This window comes from Cupressus sempervirens, chromosome 3 (genome assembly GCF_028749045.1).
Source record: "Cupressus sempervirens isolate cs-2001-9-10 chromosome 3, ASM2874904v1, whole genome shotgun sequence".
Lineage (NCBI taxonomy): Eukaryota > Viridiplantae > Streptophyta > Pinopsida > Cupressales > Cupressaceae > Cupressus > Cupressus sempervirens.
Window position 1 is genome coordinate 494,568,963 of NC_143120.1, and position 19,697 is coordinate 494,588,659.

At 34.8% G+C, this 19,697-nt stretch overlaps 1 protein-coding gene across 1 annotated transcript in view; it reads left to right on the forward strand.

Annotated features, from left to right (window-relative positions):
• LOC149567344 (aspartic proteinase nepenthesin-1-like) overlaps window positions 1-19,697 on the forward strand; it is a 59,082-nt gene that overhangs the window by 9,476 nt on the left and 29,909 nt on the right. The window contains exons 5-8 of the mRNA XM_089820520.1: window positions 4,071-4,153; window positions 4,276-4,372; window positions 4,576-4,648; window positions 5,133-5,354. Of these exons, the coding sequence (XP_089676646.1) occupies window positions 4,071-4,153; window positions 4,276-4,372; window positions 4,576-4,648; window positions 5,133-5,354 (475 nt within the window). The remainder of the gene's footprint in view (window positions 1-4,070; window positions 4,154-4,275; window positions 4,373-4,575; window positions 4,649-5,132; window positions 5,355-19,697) is intronic.

Sequence of the window (19,697 nt, forward strand, 5' to 3'; positions counted from 1 at the left end):
TATTAGCTCGTTTGTCGAAACATCAGAATGTTATATTGCGTTTCTGGCCTGAACAGTGGATTTAGCACCTCGTCACACCCAGATTTGTATAACTGTGAGTTTGACAAATTGAGAACTGATCAAACTGGCATGAAACCTAAAGATTCTGAGAAAATTTAGCCACTACAACATGGAATGATTTGGACTGTCCTCAGAATGCAGAATTAGATTTCTAATCACAGCAAAACGCTTCTGTATAAGTCACAGTTTTATATATCAAATTGTAGCATCTTAGTCTTATCAAAATGATATAAACAATTTATTCAACACTCTGAAAGGTTTGACACCTGAACATTAACTTTAGAATAATAATACCGATTTGCTGATAAGATCCAATGCTCACTCTTTAAAAAAAAACAAATACAATTTTCTGTTGCACCCCTCCAATATTCACAGGTTCTTCGCACTCTTACTCAACTAAAATAAAGCATCTATCAATCTGTTTATTGCAGTTCGTCTTTATCCAACTCACCACACTCAACTTTTGGATGCTTATAAATAAATAGAAGTTTGTAAACTCGTTCATTAGAAATCTGGTTGCAACCAATTCTAACTGCCCAACTGCTGCTAACCAAAAATATTGACATTTAATCACTAATCAAGAATGAACCGACACTTTGAATAAACTTCCATTGTTTTAGTTCTGGGCCCAATTCCACAATCATAATATATTTGAACAAAAATATATGTTTCATATTCTGCTACTTTAAGAAATGTTTTTTAACTTTTTATATTCCGCTTATAAGAGTAAAGCGATATTCAGATCCATCCTAGAGATTTATCAGTACTTTTCTGCTATCTTGGATGTCTGATAAAGACTAAAATTGAAGTCTTTACAGTGAACAGTCTTATTACTTGTAGGCCCAATAAAACTTCCACCATTTCCATTTTACTGTCATCATTCATCTTCTAATATTGTGGATACACCACCATCCAATATGTGTTCCAAACATCTTATTTTTCATCAGATGTCTGGTACTTGAAATTGTCGCAGCGTATATATAACAAAAAATACTTCATATCCAGAACTCCCATGCTCAATCATTATTGGCCTTCCCTGAGTGAAATATTCTGAACGTCTTCAATCGCTGATATGCAACCATACAAACATCTCACAAACCAAGCAACAATCACTGTGTAGATATCATATGTGGAAGACATTGTGTCGAACAGAGGTAGCAGCGATGAATGTCACTAGCCATGATTTTAATATTTGTTGTTAAACAAGATCATGTCAATCATGAAAGTCATTGAACCAGATATATGTTATTTCTAACAAACATTTTGTTAATTTCATTACTTGATACCTTTCACCACTACCATTTCTAATCATTTTTTATTGTTACAATTACAGTGTGGCTCTGATACCATGTTAAGTTTTATAAGATCGTTTTCTGCAAATGTAATAACATTACCATTTATTTCTGTGCATTCCAAGTGCAGATCCAAATGCATATATATAGGAGCAGAAGAGACATATTTCATGAAGAGACATGTCTCTATGTTAATCAATATTGGTTGTGGTGAGTTAAAATACTCATTAGACATTATTATCAGCAATCTATATATATATATATATATATCGTTGATGATTAATTAAATGCAATAATGTTTAACCAATAACCCTTGGAGATTAAATCTAGATCAATTCAATCTGACTGAAGCTACAACATTAACAACTCTAACCAGTCCTTGCTTTGCCAAAACAACTATGCTAAGGAGGGTGCTTACTTTTAAGGATATGTAGATGATGGTATGTTGAAATGCACTAGATTGCAACTTGGAAAAAGTCAAAAGATCTTGTTGTATTGAATATATTTTGATTCTAGATAATAAACCTGTGAAAAACTTTTGGTGGTGGGTTTTTGTCTCAAAAGGGTGGATAATAAAAGAGGCAGTGCACCAAATAGAGAATGGGAAACATTGCAAAGAAAACTAAATACACATTAGAACATAGTCCATGGATAAGGAAAACTATATAGTCATATCATATTGAAAAGGGTGAGAAAGGAGCTTTCGAGATTCCAATTTAAATATCGAATGCCCAAAAGGTACACTTAATCATGATTCACAAAATAATACTTGTAAGTAGGAAGAAAGTGACAGATCTCCTTTGTTGAGCCTTGCTCAAAAAGAGTATGATCCTCATATTTGTAGTTCACCCTAAAAATGTAGTGCAATTCACAACTATTGATTTGGCAAGAAATCCAATTCATGAGATTTCAAGATCAAGCTGTTCGCTATTATTACACTTCCAATGTAGGGCAATCCACAACTATTGATTTGGCAAGAAATTCAATTAGTGAGATTTCGAGATCAAGCTGTTCATTATGATTACACTTCTCCACTTTTCCACACATTAAGGCAGAGTGATACATGTTACTTTTTGGATAGTACTTGACTTGAGGAATCCCATTAGACTTCAGTTTGATTTGCAGTCCTCCCATTAATTTTCTTGCTCCACACGATTACATTTATTACAAGAGATTGCCACAAATTAAAAAATTGCCTGTTAAAGTGCTTTCTGATCTAGGGAAAGTTAATAAAATGGCGTTCTTTTTGTCAAAAATTGAGGTGTAGTGTAATACCTGCCATGCTTGGACAAGTTGAAAGAAGTTATAAATTATTCAATCCAAGTATAAATAATCATATGAAAGAAGGATATCTGAAAAGGGCATGAAGAGGCAGCTAGTGGGGCAAAGTTAGGGACCAAGGATGGTATAATGCTGTGTGATACTCTAATCTTAATTCATCCTTCTAGACTGCATATATATATATATACATACACAATGTTTTTGTACCAATGAACCAAAATGAACCCTAAATCCCATTTCAAATTTTTGCTGTACCAGCGAACTGGGTTCTCGAACCCAAATTGTAACTTGAAACCAAACCAGCAAATTATTTCTTAGTATTGAGCAGCAGGACCAACAATTTAGTGACCTATTATCATGAGCAGACTGATTTATGATCCGTGTTGATGTCAATAGGAAAATAACCAGGGCCAATCAGGCCTGGCTAGATTATTCTAGGATAATGCAGGGTACTTGAAGATATTTTCTGCCATCTGTAATGAACAAATATTTAGAGCAAAGAGAAAAAACTTGTGACAAGTCCACGTCCCTACTTTCTAAATTGTGACGGAATGACTTGACCTTAATCCTTTGAGATTAACTGATTCTAGGACTGTGGAGCCTTGACAAGCTGCATGAAGAGGGGGCTGTTGTTTCACTGAGCAAACTTTATTTGTATGACACTGCATTTGTCTAGAGAGTACTTGATGTCCCAAATAGGGTATTGGATGCAAGGAAGATTTATATATTCTAAAGGAATTCTGAGTTCCCTGTTGGTTTTGACATCTGCAACTGGAAGATTCACACATTTTCACATATGGGACAAACATTAAAACGCACAAATATTTACACACTTCTACTCTCAATTCAGCCTTTCTTGCATTTTTTTAATCCAATATGAAAATAATATTCATCTTAATCACATCATTGTCAGAGTAGGTTTATCATGGTGAGACCATGGTATCTAGAACATTTGTACACTCAGTATTAGAGGCGATGGTTGAAGTTTCAAATTGGACTATGTCATTTTAGCTTAAGTTGGACAAGTCTAGGTGCCTCTCTTAAGGGATTCAAATAGAGTTAACTTCTGGAACTAATATGGAACAATGTGATAATTGCTTGAACACGAAAAATATTTGGCTTGTCACAATGATCTCAGTTTACTTCATTATTAAAATATACTTACAAGCAATGCTTATCATCACAGCTCGTTCTGGACTTTTCTTTGGAGAAGAATGCTTTGTCAGTTACCAGCAACCAGAAATCTATGGTTCCATATGTACTGAATATATCTTATCTTTATTGTTTAAGGAACATAGGGTGGAATAAAATGCGCTTTCATAAAACTTTTAATAAGTTTTGCTTTCAGAACCGATAATGTTAGTTATATCTTAATAATCTATCCTGTTTCTTGCCTAATCTAAAATAAAAAAACACTAATTTTGAAATCATGTTCAGGTGATAAAACAACTTGGTTCATTGAAGCGAATTGATGGTCCAGATCCAACATATCATGACATTTGCTTTTCGGGTGCTGGAAGGTGACACATTTCATTTACTAAATGGTAGTTTGAATGGTTGAAGTGGAAGAATTAACAGGCAAGCTACAGGGGTTTTGTATTCTGTATTTAAACTGATATAATGTTGACAACTTTTTTACCAGTGATATATCCCAGCTCAACAGGAAATTTCCACGTGTTGATTTAGTATTTGAAAAAGGACAAATGGTATCATTGGCTCCTGAGAATTACTTGTTCCAGGTAAGCCTACTCAAATGCTCATCCTTAGTGTTCTTTTCCTAAATATTTCTATGCATGATGCTATTATTAATTATTTTGTTTTTGGATTCATTTCTATGAAAAGTTAGTTATTCCATGCTAACTATTTACTTGCCATTCAGTTTTTGAACCTTGTGCTTGATCTGTTTATTCCTGTATATAATGCTTGTTGTCATGCTTGACAGCATTCTAAGGTCCACGGTGCATACTGCTTGGGGATTTTCCAAAATGGGAAAGATCCAACAACCTTACTTGGTGGTAAGCTGCTTGATATACACACATGACGACTGTGAATTAGTTTTTGCATTTAAATGAATCCTTAAGATGAGCCATAGCAGTAGGTTAAATTGCACAAAAATATTGAGTGGGTAACTCTTTCTGTACAGAAACTTAATAGCTTTTTTCTTTCTTTTAAGTTTAAAATGTGTTTCACTGTTTTATTTCAGTTTACTAGAAATTGGCTATGTTTTCTGAGTTCTAATATGTACCTTATTCTTGCTTTTTAAAAGTTAATCAATTACCAGTCATTTTATCATCAGTGTTCATGATAGATGCTGACGCAATGGAAATGGATGAGTACCTTGGATAATTCATTGAGTTATCTGACATTGCTATGCATTCATGTCATATCTAACAAATTTTTTATCATGGCTTTATGAGAATAAGTTGTATATGCAACATATAAAAATAAATTAATTTTGTTGAGTGAGTTAATCATAGTTTATTGTACTTTTCTTGATAGGCATTCTAGTTCGCAACATGCTGGTGACATATGATCGGAGCCGTGAAAGGATAGGATTTTGGAAGACAAATTGTTCAGAATTGTGGCAGAGATTGCAGTCAGTTGCACCTTCTCCGCCAGCTGCTCCTCCTTTGCCTCCAACACCAAATTCCCAAGACAAAAATATAAGTGTTAGGGGACCTGTTTTGTCACCTGCTCCAACCCCATCAGAGTCTAGCCCAGGCATGCAGCTATTTTTTTCCATCAATTATCATGTCATGTTCTAAGACAAAATAGCTTTGTTTATAACAAGTCCATCAGATACTACTGAATGAGTTTTTTTACAACCTGTTTGACATTTGTGTTAGTGATACGATTTCTTTTATCTTTATTGGTAATATTGTTGCCTTCTGCCAAGAAACCTAAGTAAATATTGATCAAATCAAACATTATTTGAATAATCTTATCAAAGTTTTTTGTATGGATAACATTTTGAAATGTACAAAACTAAACTTACTTTTAAATTAATTATGAAGTAGCACAATTGCCTTTTGGATTTCCAACTCTCAAGCCATAAATATAAATTTGGCCTGTTCTACATTTTCAATTAAATGCCAAAATTTTTGTCTCCTTTAAGATAATATTATTTAAGATTTCTTACAAATAGCATCAGGAATTCCTAGTCTCTCGAGGCTTGCTATTGATGTATTCATCACCTTACCCCACAAAGACAATCTGCTGTCTTACATCCAGATATTTTCAGATACATCTGGGAAATAGGATATGGAAAATACAAATTACCCTTTCACAATATAGTTACTGCTGGACTAGTCTGTTCATATATTATGGGTCAACATTTCTGAGATCTTTTAAATTGAAAGATGCAAGAAATTTTCTTTGATAGGATGCAAGGCATAGTAAATGTTCCCTTCATCTTAGCTGCCAGTTATAAGGGTATTTATTCTGGTAAATTCTCTTGGGACTTGCATCTGTCCACATTTCTCTTTCTTCTCGTGTGTTGCATGCAGGGTTGAGTACAAATGGAATGTAACCTAAATGGATGTCCTAACACAACTCTCTATCCACCAGTATATCATGGCCCATCCTGTGGACTCAATTGTGCAAAGTGAGGACATTAGCGAGTTTGCTTTAGATAATACTTCAGAAGAAAGAAGATTACGAAGTTTGAGTCATATTTATTCCATTCAACATGGCAGAGTCCATTATTGAAGTCGTTGAAATGCATTCTTAAAGTTGTGAGAGCAACTGGATTATTTGACTTGGAATATCCAACCTAAAATGATTGTAATTTTACTAAATAAATGATTACTATTACTAAAAATAACTTATTATAACTAGACTAGTAGCTAATACAGCTAATTTTTTTAATATTATTAATAATTAGTAGCCATTTGCATCTTTAAAACTATAGAAGAACAGATAATCAAACAACAAATCTGTAAGAAGCGGTAAAAAAACAATTTGATGGGCCAACAAAGTCAAGCTGGTCCTTAAAGTGATTTGGTCTGAAAGTTAAATGGTGCCTGCATGAGTTGTCATACAAGTTTGGGAGCATGATAATTTTGGTTCCACTTTATCTGTTGGGCATATAGGGTTATCACTGAGGCTTAAGGGTTTACACACAGGTTAACCATTGGTTTATTACTGTGTGTGGTGTTGAAGTTTGGTAGCTGCAGGAGATATCTGAGTACCTTGATTGCATCAGCATGATATCTGAGATATTTTCTGCTGCATTGTCAAATCCCCACTACTAGGGTTATTTTGGGACAAGGAATACCTGCAAAATAAATGTCAGAATTTAAACAATAATAAAACTAACTATTCTATTCTACCCTCTAATTTAACCACAATATTAAGGATGTCTCCACATCGGGCTTCCTAGCTACCTTGCTGTCTTCCCGGGAGTGCACCCCTTAAGATTCTTCTTGGATGGGACATCCTCTATCCAAGGCCAATCACATATGCATATGTTGACATCATCGGAATATTCTGGCACATCAATCTCAGACATGTCAGTTGGAGATTCTACTAATCTCACATATTGACATTATAGAGATGAAGACATTCTCAGGCATGTTGGTTAGATGGAGGTTATTAATCTCTCATGCAAACATTATAGAGATAATATGGCCGTGTTAGTTAGATGAAGATTATAAATTTCTCATATTAACACTATTAGTCCTTAGATCTATCTCTTACTGTAAGTCATTTTATTCATTCTCTCTTTAATGAATATAACATCATTTATATAAAGTTTCCATTTTATAATATTTATATCTATACATTCTTATATGAATTAATATGTAAATTCATTCATTCCTCACACACACACACACACACACACACACACACAGACACACACACACACACACACACACACACACACACATACACACACACACACACTCACACACACTCTTATATCTATAATTATGTATCCATATAATACTCTATTTAAACATCGAAAGTAGTAATTAATTAACATGGTCATACCTTATACCCGCATGAGATGTCTGATGCCTCTTAACACTTTATAACCTTGCACTTAAGTTATTCGATTTGGATGCGAAATATACTCCTTGTCCTTCGTTCCACTCTGCACGATGATGGTGGGTCTGTTCTCCACGCGTGTTGTCTAGTTTGCCGGTCTGCGGTGGGTTTGTGTCCTTACCCAAGTGCACTCAATTTAAATGCCTTCTTTTTTTCGTAGAATTTTACAGGAGGTTTGTATGCCGATGTCCACTTCTGCCGCCTTCTCATCTTTGTTGATGTAGTTTAAATGTTGCAATGAAAGGATGCGTTGTGTGTTAGGGTCATCCACCATTTCGAGCTGCCATAGTGTTTGTTTATGCATTAGGTATTTTACATTTTAGATCAATAATATTCTGGTTAATGAATTATATTTTGATAAATGCTAATATAATATAGTTAATTATTGATAGATTTATTTCTTTAGTAAGACTATCTTATAAATCAATTGATAATATTAGTTTAGTTCAATACTAATTAGTCATTTTTATTCTCTAACCAATTTTGAAGATATCAATTATTATGATTTATTATTGAATTCTATATTAAAGGGGTTATTACATGCATTATCTAATCCTTTAAAAGTTTAATATGATGAGGCTGCGAAGAGTATTCAGTTATGAATAATCTTTCATATGAAGAGTCACGCCTTTTGAAAAATCATGAAGAGTCTTCAACATTGCCTAATGAAGAGACTGTGTGGATATTGATGAGTCAAGACAATGAAAGGTCAAGACTGAAGACAATGAAGGGGTCTTCACTTTGTAATGACAAGATAATGTAGGGTTAAGGCAATTTTACATATTCTTTAGGTGTAATTCATATGTGATAGAGATTGAACGGCTGTATTTTCTTTGGCCAAATTGTAATTCAGACTTCTGTATTTGCATGATAAAAGAGATTTTTTTGGTTTGACTAGATTTTTGCCCCCAAGTTGGAGGGTTTTCATAGGATAAATGTTTTGTCTTATTGTTCCTATTCTATGTTTTGTTGTTTGTCTTTAATTCTGGTCAAAACATTAACATGGTATCAGAGCAGGTTGGATAACAACAAATAAGGGAGTTTCGCTTGTTAAATAGTTTGTGTATGTATCATAGATTGTAATGAGTATTTTGTAGGCATTTTGTATGTGTTGTTTATCATGGTGAATATCATTTTATGTTTGAATATCATCATATGGGTAGAATAGTACTATCTATGAGGGGGTGGAGATTATTAGTTTTGGTTAGGAATATTTGCAGTTTCTTGTAGAGAATCCAGTTCTTGGGAACAAAGAGTTTCTTTTTTGAGAAGAGTACTATCTTTAGTAATGAAAGATGTACTTAGGATTGTTGGTTGTTTTAAAAGGTTTTCATGGACAAAGTTACTGGATAACGCTTTTAATTTTTTAAATGACACTGTAGCAAAAAAGTCTTGGAGGTAGAATTGTAGAAGAATTTTATTTCCTGGGTGAGTGAGTGTAGTTTCTAATTGACAGAAGCCATTGCATGGTTATTCGAATCTATGAGGGGTTGACTTGTTAAACTTTATAGCTGCGATAGAGATCTTTATCTCTCGAAATCTGAACGTTATTACCGTTATTGTCATCTTCAGCTGAAAAGGACACTTAAATTTTTATTGTAATATTAAATGTAAATGACATGTGTCGTTCACATGCATTGAGGCATGAATATTCGAAGAGTTATTATGATTTTTTTATTGGAAGAGGACAAAATGACATTCAAAGGAAGACTCTTCAATTGCAAAGAACAAATTTGCACATTCAATCTCAATTTGAAACTGGTCAAGGAGGACAATATGGAATTTGAGTATGTTGGAAGTCTTGGAGTTGTGTGCTAATTACAATTCCTCCAAGGCAAGAATTGCAAGTAATCTTGTACAAGGAGGTTATGAGGTTGATACAAGTGCTTGAAGATTCAAAGGGAGCTTGAGTGGCAGATGGACAGTGCCAAGTTCTTTGCAAAGGATCTGCAAGCCCATGTAGTAGTGCGACTGGAAAAGATCCTTGTTTGTACAAGCATTGAAGTCTTATGTAATTTATTGTGACAATTTATCTGTGGGAATACCCCTTCTTGGAGGGAGTCTCAACATTTAGTTGTTCTTAATATGTACTAAAATGCATTTTTCTGTGAGGGAGAAATTTGAGGTGGAAGCCCTTGCAATGCATTTTTCTTTGAGACGGAGAAATTTTAGGTGAAACCCCTTATAATGCATTTTTCTCAGAGACAGAAATTTGAGGTGCCCTTTTAATCCCTTTTTTTTCTGAGAGAGAAATTTGAAGTGAAAGCCCTTACTAATGCATTCTTCTCTGTGAGAGAAGTTTGAGGTACAAGCCCTTGTTAATGCATTCTTCTTTGTGAATTTTTTTAATGATGCAAGTGCTTGTTAATGCATTCTTCTTTACAAAAGAAGGTTTGGGTGCAACCTTGCTCATGCATTCTTCTCTGCGAGAGAAGTCTGAGACGAAAGCCTCATTTCCACCCTCTGGGAGTAGCCATGGTGGATGTTAGTGAGAGACTCCTTGACTTAGCTTTTGTGTTCTTTCACCCTCTGGGAGTAGCCATTGTGCACATAATGTTGAGATGATGATATCACATTGAGAGAACTTATGATAATGTTTTGTTGTTCACCCATGGGTGTAGCCATTGTTTTTGTCACAATGGCATGAAATCTGCAAATAATATCTCCTTTGCTAAGGAGTGTCAAAGTTCGGTAGCTGCAGGAGATATTTGCGTACTCATGATTGCATCAGCATTATATTTGAGATATTTGCTGCTGCATTATGTAATCCTTTAATATGACGAGGCTGCAAAGAGACTTCATTCATGACTGATCTTTCATATGAAGAGCCTCATCTTATGAAGATCACAAAAGAGTCTTCAGCATTGGCTAATGAAGAGTCAAGACAACAAAGGAGTCTTCACTTTGTAACAACAAGATAATGAAGCATCAAGTCAATTTAATGTATTCTTCAGATGTAGTTCATTTGTGATAGAGATTGAGTAGCCATGTTTTTTTGGCTTAATTGTAATTCAAACTCGTGTATTTGCATAATAAAAGAGATTTTTCTTTTGGTGTGGCTAGGCTTCTCCCCTCAAGTTGGAGGGTTTTTCCTAGGATTAATGTTGTGTCTTATTGTTCGTATTCTATGTTTTGCTAGTTATTTTCAATTCTGGTCAAAACATTAACTCTTGTATCTGATTGAAACTCTATATACTCTAAGCATATGACCTAATTGGAGATAGATTACAATCTATAGCAGATCGTATTGGATCAAAGAATATTGTAATTCTGCAATTGCAGATTCTACTTTTGATTATTGTCATTTTATGTTCTTCATATTCTGATCGAGCATTGTTTAAATGTTTGACTGAATGCAATCAGATCGAAGTCTGATTATTCTTCATTTCAGATTGGCGATATGCCATATATATTGGTTAAGTGCAAACTAATACTAATACCAATTAGTGATTGGGCTTTTGTTTGGTAAACAAATAGTTGCAAATGAAGAGGCGTGTCATGAGTGGACATGCCTCCACTTTGTGAAGACACGTCCACTCATGGACATGGCTCTCCATTAGATATATATACTTAAACCGATCAGCCAAGAAGAGCACTGAAATCAATTAATGCTCTGCCCTTTGGAGTTTGGCAACTATTCATATCAGATTCAGAATTTCAAATCAATATTCAGTATTTATCAATATTGAATTATTATTTGAAAACACATTTCACAAAGACCAAGTTCTGATTATATCATGCAAAACAGAACTCAGAGATTAGCAAATTATTCTGAAAATTAAAAGACATTTATATTTCTAATCTGAGATAAATTTAATGACATTTAACAACCATCAAACCAACAAACACTTCAGACCTGCAAAAATGAGTTCCAAAACAGCAGTACAGTGTTCTAAATTCCTTTCCAAAATATAAGACATTTTAGAGGGAAATTTTGGTTAAAAAGCAGGGTAGATATTGCAATCTCCCCTTGAAATGATCATTTTCCAGGGGTCACAATTTGTTTGCTGATGCTTGAAATCTATGTTGTGACATGCGATTTATGTAATGTCAAAAAATTATTTGGTTTCAATTCTATCCTTATCTACTACATTTGGATATGAGTAAAACTATCATTGCATAAATCTATGAGAACATTATAAAAGTCATTTCAATGCAAACTGCCATTTCATTACCAAAAGCATACACACTGTTAGTCGAGATGCTATAACACTACACAGGGATAGAAAACAGATCGTGTGTTTAAGGACTTTACAATGGTAAAGGGCCTCATTGCTGCGAGGGAATTGCTAGGAGCTTTATTTGATTATTGCCTAATTTTGCTCTTTCTAATAATGCTGGTCACTGTCTTTAAGAACTGGTACGAATTAATAAACATTTGGCTTGTTATCTGGAAATTTCTTAATAAGAGTTTATTGTATCAAGCTGCAAACAAAACTCTACAATTCTGTGGACTGAACAAATTACCACTATCTTTAATTCAAACAAATTGTTTGAAAAAACTCTTTATCAGTGAACTACAAACATGGTTGCTTACTGCAAATGCAGATTTGGCCAGGTTTATCACAGTGGAACCGAACTTCATATAACTATGAGTAAAATGAAGACAGTGACAGATCAAAAAAGTGTTTTTCTTCTCAACAGAATTTAGTGACACATTTAATGATGAACAATTAAGGGATTTACAAGAAGAAAAAGTAGGAAATTGACTCTATGTTATTGGATTACAATTGGAGCTAGTAAAACTTTCTGATGGTGTTCTTTCTAAGTTGGTGGAATTAGAAACGTATTTGTCCAAATTAGACCAGTCAGTTGGGAGCTTCTGAATTGAGCTTTGCAGTCCTCAATGGTTGCTCTGGTACAACACAGGTTATTAAAATATTCTTTTGAAGAGGTGAGGCTTGCAGATCCTTCTTGTCACAGTGAGATCATAAAAATAACAGCTCCTATTGCACCCTATAATGATGACATTTTGAAAAAGGTCCTACAACTGATTGTGGAGAGTTTGCATGGATTCATGGTGTCGAAGGTATTATAATATTTGTAGAATCTTAGGTTCTTTCTATATTTTGCTTTTTTTTCTAGAAACTTAGTTTAATGGCCATTTAAGCATTTATTTTAGTTTTTCTCAGTTAAGTCTATTTTTTACTACACTATAACTAGAGTTTGTAAACTCTATTTAAGAGTTAAGTGATAATGCAATATTATTCAGTTTTTCCCATTCATCCCATTTTTAACCATTCCATGGTATTAGAGTAGGTCAATGGGGTTTCAGGAAATTTGGCAAACTTTTTTAATAAAAAATATGTAAACTCCTTTGCTCTGCAATTTTTTCCAAAAATTATTTTTTGCAAATATCTAGTAGAGATTCTTTTTTTTTTTGAAAGTTTACAAATCTGTGGGGCACAACTAGTTCTTTGAAAGAAAATTTCTCTCATGTGAAGCAAGTTTGATTATGTGAAACCTAAGTTAACGGGTCCGAGATGTGGCAGGTCCACATTCCTCATGAGTCCACAATGGATCCCCACAGGGTTTTTGCTATGGCCTTTGGGTCCTCCAGTGTCCACGCTAGGTGGATGCACAAGCCATAGCACTCGCCTTTTTGGGACCTGGTGTGGACCTGAGCGGACCCATAGGCTGTAGCACGGACCATGTGGGGACTCGTTGTGGACCAAGGCAAACCCAACCGAACCCATGAAGAACCTGTGCGGACCCACAACAAGGGAGTTCAAGAAGTGAATAAAAACACTTAAAAGAATAAGTTTATTATTTTTATTTTTATTATTTTTATTTTTGGTAACCTTAAAAGGAGCCTAATAAAAGAACATTTCACTCATTTAAACTCTCATTTTGCTCTCTCATTTTGGTGCGCCCATTTTGCAAGTTTGAAAGGAAGGTTTTAGAGATTGTTTATGGAGTCTCAAATACTTCTAGTAATCAGTGTTGAGTGTTCCAAGTATGCATTTGATCCTTTTTTTCGCTTCTTTGATAGTTTGTTTTAAGTTTTTTTTATTGTTCTAAAGTTTATCAAGTTTTTGTATAAGTTTTAAGATATGTTTTTTTTAAAAAAATTTTGGTATAGATTGCAAGATTGAGTAGTCAGATTTCAACAGGTGAGGAGGAATTCCAAAAATTTAAAATTGATAAAAGTTCTCCATTGACCAATGTCCTGGAGGGGGGCGATTTATATGGAAATGCAATTTTTGCAAAGCCCATTATAGAGGTTCCTATTACCAAGTTAAACATTTTTTTTTAGGCCTTGGGAGTAATGGGATAAATATCTGTGAGGGCTCAGATATAGAGAAGAAGAGATTGCCGACTACTCAAATAGTAGTCATGTTAATGGAACAGCAAGATGCTGATATGTTAGTGTCAAGGTGGAAATCATAAAAATCAAAGCACGAACCACCAACACCACCTTCTCAAACAACCACTAGACATCATCCCCTCTTACCTATCCCTTCTATAGATGGAGAAGATGTAGAAACACCACCCACAAGAGAGGCTCATTAGATAGGACATTTCAAAATGAATTGAGAGAAATTGCTATAAAAGTTGGGCGTTACCTCTTTGTGAATAGTCTTCCATTCAATCTAGTTAGATCATCTTATTGGAGAGAGATGGTGCAAGCAATAAATGAAGCATCTTGTCATTACTGAGATCCTAGATATGAAAAGGTGAGAACAACTTATTGCATAGTGAGAGACAAAATGTAGACATTCTTTTCAAACCAATAAGAGATTCTTGGGGCCAAATGAGGGTGACTATTGTCTCTAATGGATGGAAAGATTGCAAAAACCGTTCATTAATAAATGTGATATGTTTTTTTTTTAAATTTTTGGTATAGATTGCAAGATTGGGTAGTTAGAGCTCAACAAGCGAGGAGGGATCCCAAAAATTTAAAATTGATAAAAGTTCTTCATTGTGGAAGTATACAACAATAATTGACCAATGTCCTGGAGGGAGGGGGCGGTTTATATGGAAATGCAATTTTTGCAAAGCCCATTATAGAGGCTCCTATCACTGAGTTAAACATTATTTTATAGGCCTTGGGAGTAAAGGGATAAATATGTGTGAGGGCTCAGATACAGAGAAGAAGGGGTTGCCAACTGCTGAAATAGCAGTCATGTTAATGGACAACAAGATGTTGGTATGTTAGTGTCAAGGTGGAAATCATAAAAATCAAAGCACAAACCACCAACACCACTTTCTCAAACAACCACTAGACATCATCCCTTCTTACCTATCCCTTCTATAGATGAAGAAGATGTAGAAACACCACTTGCAAGAGAGGCTCATTAGATAGGACATTTCAAAATGAATTCAGAGAAATTGCTATAAAGGTTGAGCGTTACCTCTTTGTGAATAGTCTTCCATTCAATCTAGTTAGATCACCTTATTGGAGAGATGGAGCAAGCAATAAATGAAGCAGCTTGTCATTATTGAGATCCTGGATATGAAAAGGTGAGAACAACTTATTGCATAGTGAGAGACAAAATGTAGACATTCTTTTCAAACCAATAAAAGATTCTTGGGGCCAAATGAGGGTGACTATTGTCTCTGATGGATGGAAAGATTGCAAAAACCGTCAATTAGTAGATGTGATTGTTGTCGCCCCCAAGGGGGCAATGTTTTTGAAGGCAGTTGATTTTTAAGGGGGGGTGAAGGTGCATAATTTATTTGCGTAGATTCTCATTGAATCCATAGAGTCTACGGGAGTTGATAATGTTGTCCAAATAGTAATGGACAATGCAAAAGTTTGTAGGGCTGCGGGTGCTTTGGTAGAAGCACCATATGTTCATATCTTTTAGACACCATGCACCATCCACTCCTTGAATTTGATGATGAAACCAATTGGCACCCAAATTGAATGGGTGAAAGAAATATGTGACGAGGGTGAGGGTGAAACCACCATATTTTGCAAGCAATTTTCAAAACTTTATCCCACTTGGAATTATTGAAGGTAGATTTTAAAATTTAATTTTAACTTTATTTAGTTTCATTTATCATTTTGTGTCATACTTTACATAATTGAATAACATTGTTTTTGTGTTGTTTACATATTTCAAATGTGTTATTAACTTACAATCAACATGTTATTAGGTTGCTGAAAATCGGTTTGCATCACATACATCATCCTTAGACGATAAGGACGATGTGTGAGGGTTAAAGATGCATTATCCCAAATGGTTATTACCAACCAATGTGGTGTTTGGAAGCAATCGAATACAACAAGGGCCCAAAAGGTAAAGACAATGATCTTGGATGATGATTGGTGGGTGCAGGTGGATTTTTATTAGAATTCATCGAGCCCATAATGTCTATGATTCCATTTGCTGACACTGATGAGCCTTGCTTGTGGGACATCTATGATGCCTTGGACTCAATGCTAGATCGAGTAAAAATGCTAAGTATAAATTTATTTACAATACTCTATCATTGTTTATTGAGAGATTTTAATTTTTAATTTTAATTAACACTACATCAAGATAACTTACATGAACAATATTTGACATCCTAGGTCATTCATAGGAGAGAGCAAGATCCTAAGGACACCTTGTACAAAAAGGCAGAGTCAGTTGTTCTTCATAGCTAGAACAAGATGACTAAACCTTTACACTTAGCATATGCACTATCTCCTTGGTATTATATTGCACTAATATAGGTGCTATTCTTGGTAGAATGCTACCATTCAGAAATCTTGAGGTTGCTAGTGGGTATAAGAAGGCATTGAGCAAGCCCTTTAGCGATCCTTAGGTGACATCAAATGTTAGGAGAGAGTTTGTAGATTTTGTCTTAGGAAAAAATGCAGACCCTAATGCAATCAATAACCAAAATAGGATGGATGGCATTGGATGGTGGTACCTACATAGGCAAGATTATATGTACCTTTAGTGTCTTGCCATTAAGATCCTATCACAAGTAATTTTTTAAGTTGGTTTTTTTCCTTTTTTAATGGCCACTTAGCTTGTAGAATTAACACTCTTAAATTTCTCTTTATAAAAAAAAATTGTTGGTTCTCTCTAGGTTGCGAGCTCTTTTGCTGCTGAGCGAAATTGGAGTACATACTCTTTTATCCACTCAGTGAAGCATAATCAGTTGGGTTCTAAGAAAGTAGAGGACTTGGTATATATTCAAAATCACTAATACCTCATGTCATACAAAGATCCAAGATAAAGAAGGGGTAGAGAAGTTGTAGGATGTAGCACCCGAGTTTGCTGACTTGGATATGACCATCCAAGAACTAGCTAGAGCTACCTTGCTAGATGTCGAGGAGGATGAAATAGCAACATCTGGGGCTAGTGGAACCAATTTGGGTTCCAATGATGAGGATCTAGATATAGTTGCAATTGGAGATGAAGCCATTCATCCTTTATTTTTTGATGACCCATTTGATGCTGGAAGGGCATTGATACTATGATCATTGATAAACTATTAAACACTTGTCATTATGATATTCAATTTAATTTATCATTATGTTTCAAACTTTACTATTTGATGAACTAGTCTATGTTTTGAAATTTTATTTTGCAATTTAGTAATTCAATGTATGATTTTCTTCACAATCATGAACATACATTAATGAACGAGTATTTTAATGTTTATCTTTGACATTTGACATTGATCAATAATCAAGCAACATATATTCATACTATGAAATAACTTAGTTTTGCAATTATGCATATATATACACATATATACTCACGAACCCCCCAACGAACCTGTTGAGCTGTCGTTTTGCATGATGTTGAACAGCAGGGATCCTTGCGAATCCCCCTCTTGAAAAACTAATCGAGGATCAACTCCAAGGTTTTGGGTGAATCTTGCGACTTACTAGAATCTGCTCAATTGAAGATAAATGTGTATGTACATGAGGAGGCCTTTGCTGGTTCTAAACAATTTCAAATAATCTGTTTGATCTGTTGCTGTTTGAAAAAGTAACCACAAAAAAAGAAGGTATTTTTTGTTTTATGATGAACGCAATTTATCGATGCAACTATAAGTATTCCAATTTTAACCAAGCGTTAGAAAAACAAATAACAAAGATAAGGTAATGAGAGATTAAAGCAAATAACTTGAAAGGGAAATTCCTAATGGACATAAACCATGGTAACAACTCATCTACAAATTAAATCATCAAAAAGATTGGGTAGGAAACCAATGAAATTAGTAGCAACACTTCCTCATCTCCATTGATGCAATCGTCGATGGGAACTCAATAATAACCGAAAGATGTTTCATGTTTCATCAAATCGCAAGGCCACGAAAAGTGCGCTCATGTGAGACAAGACGCTATGCAAGAACAATAGTTGATCTTTTCTCTAATTCGTTACGTCAGAGAAATTCGTTAACACGAGGCAAACACTTGAACTAAAATCTTGCACAATTATAACAACGCAATAAAACCATTGTCTTTATTATTATTCATGAACATGCATTCACAAAAATAACACACTCTAACAAGAATAACTATACTTAGAATGAGAGCACCAATAGCATATGTTATTGCATCAAAATAACGGCCTAGAGTACATATTACATCCATGTATTTATAAGAAATCATCTCCTCCCTTTGTGTTAGGAGTGAGACTTATTAAAATGCAAGCACATGCTAAAAACTAATTAAACAAATCTAATTATATACAAACTGACATTCTAAATGGTGCTTATTAGGTCTCCACCCTTGCTTATATTCATTAATGGGCGCATGAGCCTTTACATGACTCAAAAGAATAAAAGAATGAGAATGTAGCTGCAAGATGATCTAGGAGTCTCTGGAAGCTCTAAACATGGAAGGTTGACCTTCTCTAGGTGTTTATGGGAGTTAAATTGCTGGCAAAATGCATTTCTGGTGCATGGAAAGCTCTAAATTAGGAATTGTCAGTTAATTGTCGGCGCATTGCTTCTTTAAAACCATCGGCGCACCTCTGTGAATAGCGCACATACGCACCTGGGTGACATGTTCCAAAAATTTAAAATTCTTCTAGTGTCAAAACTGAATTTCGAGCATTTGGGTTTTCTTCCCCTTTATACCAAAATGATGTCTAGATGTTATCCAAAGCTCCATATTTATCCTTTATTGATTGTTGGTAATTACTAACTTCAATTCGAGTTGCCGCAAAATCTTCAAGCTTTGTATCCAACTCCAATAACACCTCTTCAGTCTTGAATGCTTGTGTTATGTCTTCATCTGACGAAGCATTCTCGAATGTTCCTTGGAATTGTTGGACCACTAATTGTGTCGTAATAAGCTTTGGCCTTAGCCTCATCTTCAAAAATCTCAAGAAAAGTGGCGTTGTAATACCTTTCTGCTACCAAAAATTGCTTTTGAGTCTGATCCTTAAGCCTTTGGATCTCTGTGTGTAATCCTTCCGTTACTTTACAGCTGGATGATATCTTCTAAATCTAGTCGTCAAGCTTGTCTAGCTCCTCAGTAGTATATACTTCCATCAACATTCGATACCTTTGACCTTTAGGTCATTTGTCCAGGTATGAACTTCATGCATTAGCCCAAAATCTTGGTTCACTATGGAAATCAACTTGTCGACACCTGACTGGATGTAGTGTAATAGTTTCAAATTACCCTATATTATCTGTACACCTATCTCTTTAAAATTGTCATGCCATTGCTGACATGCTTCCAAAAACAAATCTAATTATGCTGCCTTTGTTACACTTTTCTCTAATGCCACCGCAAGAGCAATCTCTAGATTTTCTAGGTCGATGGGGCCCACAACTCCATGTAAGTAGCCTCTTAGTAGCCCATTTTGCTTCCGTAGTGTTATCAACTCAGACTCATCTCGGTCCATATGCCTGAACACCTCTTTCATACCAATAGTGATCATCACTTTGGCAGTGTCTATTGTGGGTCTTCCCAACATGACCTCCTTGATTTGGTAGTCTTTAGGAGTTAATTGTTCAGTGTCAGTGTGCGGAGGAGGAATGACTATATATGCAAGCAAGTCCTGGTCTTGGTTCTTCATTATGAAGGCCAGTGTTCACGCATCACTCATA